General features: G+C 32.5%; 2 protein-coding genes across 2 annotated transcripts; one reads left to right on the top strand and one right to left on the bottom strand.

The window, feature by feature from the left end:
* Window positions 1-666: 666 nt before the first annotated feature.
* On the bottom strand, window positions 667-2,422 carry LOC110793050 (uncharacterized). Its single transcript, XM_021997880.2, has 4 exons — window positions 1,953-2,422; window positions 1,676-1,767; window positions 1,386-1,524; window positions 667-1,018 (listed from the first exon to the last, which is right to left on the bottom strand). Exons 1-3 carry the CDS (start codon window positions 2,185-2,187, stop codon window positions 1,468-1,470), a joined length of 384 nt encoding a protein of 127 aa, XP_021853572.2. The 5' UTR covers window positions 2,188-2,422; the 3' UTR covers window positions 667-1,018; window positions 1,386-1,467.
* A 718-nt stretch (window positions 2,423-3,140) lies between these two features.
* On the top strand, window positions 3,141-3,614 carry LOC130469590 (secreted RxLR effector protein 78-like). The gene has a single exon (XM_056838963.1). It carries the CDS (start codon window positions 3,141-3,143, stop codon window positions 3,612-3,614), a length of 474 nt encoding a protein of 157 aa, XP_056694941.1.
* The last annotated feature ends 4,118 nt before the right edge of the window (window positions 3,615-7,732 follow it).

A 7,732-nucleotide genomic window follows, 5' to 3' on the forward strand; every position in this document is an offset into this window, starting at 1 on the left:
ATGAAAGCGTTAATTTCTTTGTTAGGGAAGAGAGGAGGAAAGTGAAAGAAAACAAGCAGATCAACAGATGGCCACGTGGACTGATTGTTGGGAAATCAAAGGTTACCATTTATTTTCTGGAACACGGCTGACATATGGTCCGTTAGATTTACTGGATCAGATGGTCAATATTACTTCTCACGCTTCTCACCATATGAGCACTTCTCACCGGATCCAAACTATATATATTCATATGAAATCTTATTTTATTTACCTCGATGTATAACTTCACAATATCAACTTCTTATATTTTTCTTACCATACGTATTTAACGATATTTACGTTTTAAATTTTGCGTAGGAAAATGGGCCACATTCCAAATGGGACTAATAATAAAATAGAGTGATTATAAAGTTCTTAAAATTTAATTAAATGTTCACAATAATCAAATATTTTGCATTCTTTTGAACAACTTTATTCAACTGAAACTTGAGCAATTAAGGGTGTGTTGTATTTACCTGACTAGAAATTATTTGAAATTAGTTGAACTTGTTTAATTGTAGTTGTACTGAAATACAACTCGTATTGTTCATAAATTTAACTTAACTAACATAATTGTACTTTTTCCTTAGAAAAAGCATAACTAAAGTAGTTTTTTTTTTTTTTGAAATAAGTGAAAATAAGATGAAGAGAACATGGCGTAAGTGATTCCAATAAAGTATTTAAAAATCAACTTGACATTGATTTTTTTTTAATGGAGTTGAAAGTTCAAGCTACATTATCAAAATTTTGAGTATTTAAGACGTACATGTCGCTAAAAATGAGATCTATCAAGCATGTTACTGATAAATTTCCCAGTAACATGTCATCATACAAGGTAATAATTTCTATTTTATAAACAGGTTAATTGTGTAGCCTGGACTATACCGTAAATGGACACTGATCATGACCCTCTAGGTAATTATATGAGTCCTAAAAATGAAAATTTTTAGTTGTTTCTCACCCGTTCCAATAACTAGGTCCTCGATATCAATGTGTCCTGCAAGTACATAGCAAGAGATCAATAAACTATTTGGAATCACTAAGTTTTTTGGAGGAAAAAGTAATACTAGTATTAAATAATAATTCGATAAATAACTCTGAACAATATAGACATAATTTTTATAAAAACTTGAAATTTTTTCTTTATTCTTGGGAACATTTATTTTTATTCAGATTTTTTTTCCGTCTACGCAACATAGTGGTGGAAAATATTCGAAAATACAATCATGACAAGGAGCAAATTAAGTTATTTTCATTGATATTATATTGTACTTCATATTTTTTTTAGAAAAGTTTCAAATCAATGATAATAATAAGAATGATGTGTTGTTGCCTAATTGTTTAGTTAACCAAATTATGTTTACCTGATGCTCGAATTGAGGTATTTAGGACCATGAGAATGCCTCCCAATTGGTTATTTATGCATGACTTGTAAGTTGTAACTAATTATACATGACACCCTTGCAAACATCCTTCGTGCATGCTCATCAATTGCTCTGCAACCTGAAATCAACCAACGAATATGATTTTAAGTAATTATTTAACCCTTTTAAAAACAAGAATATGCGTTTTTAACGTTTACAAATTATCAATCAATGCACAATTCTGCCATGTTCTTGGAAATTCTAAAACCTTAATTGTCTTAATATAATACCTCTTCAATGCTACCATCTTCAATATCTGTGTTGAATGAAAATAACATGCTTTCATGCAGCAAATTTTCCAATTCTTCTACATATAATGAACCTGAAATTATAACAAAACAATAACAATTAACATCTCCAAAGTCAACCCATGTGCAGTTTGATGTTCATCTAATTCTCATGGCTTAGATTTTTACATATTCTTTTAAAATGATTGTCGTATATGTTTTATAAATTTAAAACACACATAACATTCATTTACGTCTGGGTAATAACAGAAATAAGTACCTCTAGATTTGCAAAACCAAGAGAAGATATCAAACACAAGTTGTTGAGACTTTTGGTGAGAATCATAGCCACCCCATTGATTTTGGATGGCCATTTGCAAGCCATTCCACTCTAAGAGGACCCTTGATATTCCTTGACAATACATAGACATGATAACTTCCGACTCCGTATATGAGGGTGATGCCGATTTGTTTTTAATCATCATACCATTTTCCCTTTGCACCATTGCTTCCATTATACGATACCAATATCAATATTTATCGTAAAAATATAAATATTGATATCAATACTATCTGGTTACTCCACCGTACCCTTCACGTATCACGACCGATCTCCCTTTCGTATCTCCGAACACCCTTGGCTCCAACTCCCACTAAGGGGAGCTATGAGAAGGATGTTTGTGAGAATACGAAAGACCGAGATCGAGTTAGAAGGTGAAAGGGATCACAAAGAGATTGAGAAATATAGTTGTAATCAATGATTAGATTTATATTTGATTGTATACACAAGTACATAAAATTAATTTGATGGTTGGCTAGATTTGAGGAACTAGAAAAATGCCATTAACAATTGGGAATGGTGGAGAGAAACATACGGGGTCAGGAGTTTATATATAGGCTTTAAATTCACACATGGACAACTTACACTTCTATTTATTAGTCAATATAATTAGTCAAATTATTTATAAGTAATATATCTATCGTGCTAATATGCATTTTTGTTTAGCGTTTTATTTGGTATTATTGGGTAAAGCTTTTTTTGTGGACAAAAGGGTATATTTGGTGCTTTATGTCATTAGCACGTGGGGAAAATGTTACATAGACCTTATGTGTTACCAACCATGTGATGTGGCAATGACTTGGAAAATAACATGACGTCTTTTTTTTATTCTTTATGCATGCTTAATTTATGATGGTCAATTTAACAATTGAATTTTTTTATTCTCTTTAATTTCTCTCTCCATCCATTTATTTTAATGATTGTAAATTAAATTAAATTGGTTTGTCTCCTTTTTCTTTGATTATAATAATATTCTATCACAAACAAAAAGAATTGGGTTGTCTTCGAGCACTAAATAATGGGTGAACTCGAAGACATGAGACTTACTCTTATAGTTTGGTCTACGAGATTTTTTTTTTACCAACTCAAATTTGAAGGTTTATGGTAAACTCAAGAAGAAAGGGAGATATGGCGGTAATAAAGGTGGATATGTCCAAGGCATATGATCGGGTGGATTGGATCTTTCTTCTTAAAGTTCTTCAAGCCTATAGATTTTCTGACAAATGGGTCCAGCTTATTTCGCAATGCATTAGTACGGTGTGGTTTAGAACCTTAGTCAATGGAAAGGCTTATGCCCCCTTTAAACCTAAGTGTGGTTTGCGCCAAGGTGATCCTCTTTCCCCGTACTTATTCTTGTTTTGCATGGATATCTTGTCTCGAATGCTTTCTTTAGCAGAGGATATTAAATTATTCAAAGACCTACAAGTTTCGAGTAGATCTCCTTCCATATCACACTTGTTTTTTGCGGATGATGCTATGCTTTTCTTCAAGGCTGATAAGGGAGCTTGTAGTTTCATAATGGAAAATTTGGTTAGGTTTGGGAAAATCTCAGGTCAACAACTAAACCTAAAGAAATCCTTTTTCAAATTCTCCCCTCTATGAGTGAAGAAAAGAAAGCAAGTCTTCGGGCAATCCTCTCAATGCCCCAGGTAACACAATTGGGGAACCACCTACGAGTTCTAATTGATATTCAAGGAAGGAAAGCGGACAACTTCCAGTTTTTGGTGGACAAAATAGCGGGAAAGATTTTGAGTTGGTCTACCCTACACCTTTCACAACCAACCAAGTTAATTCTGATTCAATCTATCGTACTGGCTATTTCTTCTCATGTTATGAAATGTCTTAAGCTTCCGCTTTCAGTGACGAACAACATAGACTCTCTCATTAGTAGGTTTTGGTGGGCGGGTGCGAAGGAAAGGGGTATCCATTGGATTAGAAGGAGTTTAGTTAACAAACCAAAGGCAATGGGAGGTGTGGGTATAAGATCTTCTGAACTTCTTAATGACAGCCTGTTATTCAAACAAACAATGAGGCTCCACAATGATCACAACCTTTTGATGTCTCGGGTTATTTTCTCCCCACATGGGTGTTGTGTGTGTAAGAAAGGGTTTCAAAGGCGGCCTAATGGTTCCTATACGATGGGCAGAAAGGGGCTTTATAATGCCCCATCAATCTTCGAGAAGGGTCTAGCTTGGAAAATAGGAGATGGAAAAAAAGTGTTAGATTCTAGTATGGCTTGGGTAGAAGGGAGGATCCCGTTGGTTCGATCAAACCAATTACTTGCACATTCTCGAAGATGGAAGGTGGACGATTTCATTGATCAAGATAGCAACACTTGGAAGACATCCCTAATTTGACAATGCTTTTGAATGGAAGGATGCTAAGAATATTTTAGCAATAGAACTTCCCCGCTCGCCTGCCCCAGATTTTGTTTACTGGAAAGGCCATCCTTCAGGAAAATTCACTGTTAGATCGGGCTATGCTATGTTAGTGGAGAACAGGACCATGGAGGAAGACATGATTTCAGAAGATGTTTTGAAAGAACTTCGCATAATCTAGAAAATCAATATCCCTCCTAAATGGAAGTGTTCATGTGGAAGATTATGTATGATGGGTTAGCTGTCAACTATAACCTGAAAAGAAGAGGCATTGATATTAATAGACAGTGTGGCTACTGTGGTTTTGTGGATGAAAATTCACAACATGTTTTTCGAACTTGTAGTGTGGCTAGATTGGCTTGGACAGTCTACCAAATACAAGTCCAGATTGATGATAATGAGCCTATAAGTTTTACAACATGGGTTCAAAAACATACCCTGCTCTTTTATAGCAAGGATAGTTCAGAGAATAGCAAGCTAGAAGTCTTTGTGGCCATGCTATGGAGTTTGTGGGTTACTAGGAATGGAAGGGTGTTTAGAAACATTGGGGGTCATGCAAGGTCTGTGTTAATCCAAACTGAGGAAGCCATAAATTTTTTACGATCATTTCAACAAAGTCCACAAATGGCAAGCATGGCTAATCAACTGATGGATAAGGAGCCTAGTAGTCCACCAAGTTTCCTCCTTGTCAACCTGGGTAGAAACAAGAATACTTTTCCTAACTTTGTTTTGCAGGTGGATGGTTCGTGGGAGAAGAAAACAAAAAAGGCAGGCTGGGGATGAGCTTACAATGAAGAGAACAACAACAACTACTACTATCGAGATGGAGGAGGGAACTATGGTTGCACCTCTACACCATTCCAAGCAGAGACAAAGGCTTGCCTCCATAGTCTGCAATGGGCAAAGGAGCAGAACATCAATGACATTATGATATTTACGGACTCGAGCAACTTAGTAATGATACTGAAGAAGAAGACCGCCGATACAATCCAAACTGTTTGGGACTTTCAAGAAATCAGGAAGCTAGCTTCCACCTTCAACACTTGCATAATCCTAAAGACAAATAGGATTAGAGTGGAATGTGCACATATAATCGCAAACAAATGCAGGAAGGAAGGGTTTACTTTTAGTAATAGAATTTAATCCACTTTTGCCAGTGTCAAAAAAAAAAAATTAAGGTTTGAAATCATCGTTTTGGTCCACGGTCGACAATATCCGACCTAAATCTATTCGACCCGGATTTTTTTAAGTCGGAGGCAGACTCGGATTTTATTTTATCGGATTAATAAGTTGTTACTTGCCCTATATGCACACAATGCGCGCACAAAGTACTTTATCCGTTCTAAAAGTGTTGAGTAATCTTGAATTTTACTCTATTCACACACTCTTCTTTAACCATCTATTGCAATTTACACGAAAAGAAAAATATAGCAATGTGATATCTTGTAAGATTCATATCTTTTATACTATAAAGATATCAAAATTTATATATTTTTTTTACTTAGAAACAAACATATCAATGGTAAAAAGTTGTGCATTGGGATACATACATGATGCAACATTTCTAGAAAGAGGAAGTATATATGAGAATAAATTTTGGTATTAGACATTATAACCCCGAATAATCAAGTGAATAATCTAATCGTTAGAATAACTACGACAAGATCAAAAAGTAGTATATAGGAAGAAAAAAAAGAGTTTGGTTTAAAGATAATAACCAAACTCCATATTATTCTAATTACTTATACTTGATTAAAAGGTCTTGCATTCACAAGGTATATAATAAATTTATTGTACACCAACCTAACTTTTACCAGTTTTCTCTAACTTTTACCTAGTTTTCTCTAACTTTTATATTATTAAAAAAAAAGTTGATAGATAAATATTTTAAAGGATTAAATGATTAATTTTATATATTATTTGTAATTTTGAAGAAATAATTTTTATTAAATTGAAAAATTTTATCACAAAAAAATAGATAACTTTTACATATATAAGGATAACTTTTAAACATTTTACGTTGACTTTAACTTCGGTGTACAGTATTCATACACCTCATGTAAATAATAATTTGTGATACTTGATAATATTCAATGTAACTAATATAATTTTTCTGGGCTAATTGAGGGTTTTTTTTTTCCTACGTTGGTGCAATTTTTTTCCGCCAAATATGTTTTATTTTCTTACCTTTTTTGAATTTCACATTTTATTTTTTTAGGAAACTAATATTAAAATAAAATAAAATAAAAGTATAATTCAATTAGCATAAATGTAACTAAATAATATAATATTGGAGAAAAGTTGAATTAATATTATTTTTATCTTTAGGATTTTATTTCATTTATTAATATAAATTTTTTGATAACAAATTTAAGTAATGTTAAATATTTTAAGACATAGACGAATAAGGTAACCCTTGATTATACCTATTATGGCATATTAATTTTTTTGTAAATTCAATACAAAAAATTAATAAATGACACAAAATTCACAATCAATAAATTAAAGAGGTACACCGTACATCATTTTTATGAACAATATTTTTTACTAAACAAGATTTTGTAATCTGTTTATAATTTATAGATAGTTTCTTCGTTTAATGTTTTGTGGATAAATATACCTTTGATTCTATGATTTTATTCAAGTGGTCGGGTTTTAAAAGTTTCATTAATAAATAAATAAATATGTGAGTGGATGATAGACTAGTAAAGGCTTTATTTTCCAACTAAAGAAATGCAAGAACCAAACAAAAAATACAAGAACTTGATATCTATAAGATGAGGTTAATTTTTTTTCTTTTAAAGAGAAATAATGTTTACTTTTTTTATTTATATTCTATTTCTTTGGTTTATATGATTTTATTATTAGGGTTATGATTTACGTAATTTGCTTTACTCATTTTCCCCGATAGTTTGAATTCATTTTAATTAACATGAAACTTATATGTACTTCTTAGTCTAAACATACAATTAAAGGTGGCAATCAAGATGGTTCAGTTCGGGTAATGAGAAGTCATATTGGGTTTGAAAATTTACATTTGGTCATGTAGCTAGTTGGGCCCATTTGTGGCAAAGTGTTTTGGTATGGTATGATTTACTCAAACGAGTACATTTGAATCAGGTTAATTTCGGGTCTATTGACATTATAGAGTAATTTTATTTTGAAAACAAATCAATTTAAATTATATTGCATTTTATTAGCTAGGTTATGCCAATGTCACTTTCTTTTCGCGCTATCCATTTTCGAGAATAATTCTCGGGTCACCCTTTTCATAACAAGAATTAGTCTTGGGCCAATGGTAGGCTAAAGTCGTATCACCTAATCAAAGATAAACCTAATTCC

This window comes from Spinacia oleracea, chromosome 3 (genome assembly GCF_020520425.1).
Source record: "Spinacia oleracea cultivar Varoflay chromosome 3, BTI_SOV_V1, whole genome shotgun sequence".
Classification (NCBI taxonomy): domain Eukaryota; kingdom Viridiplantae; phylum Streptophyta; class Magnoliopsida; order Caryophyllales; family Amaranthaceae; genus Spinacia; species Spinacia oleracea.

Excerpts from the sequence above, each read along its gene's own strand:
- LOC110793050 (XM_021997880.2), bottom strand. The coding sequence starts at position 2,187 with ATGGAAGCAATGGTGCAAAGGGAAAATGGTATGATGATTAAAAACAAA. Across the intron at positions 1,768-1,952 it reads TTGGTTTTGCAAATCTAGAG|GTTCATTATATGTAGAAGAA; the intron begins GTACTTATTTCT and ends TTATAATTTCAG. Across the intron at positions 1,525-1,675 it reads AAGATGGTAGCATTGAAGAG|GTTGCAGAGCAATTGATGAG; the intron begins GTATTATATTAA and ends GGTTGATTTCAG.
- LOC130469590 (XM_056838963.1), top strand. The coding sequence starts at position 3,141 with ATGGCGGTAATAAAGGTGGATATGTCCAAGGCATATGATCGGGTGGAT.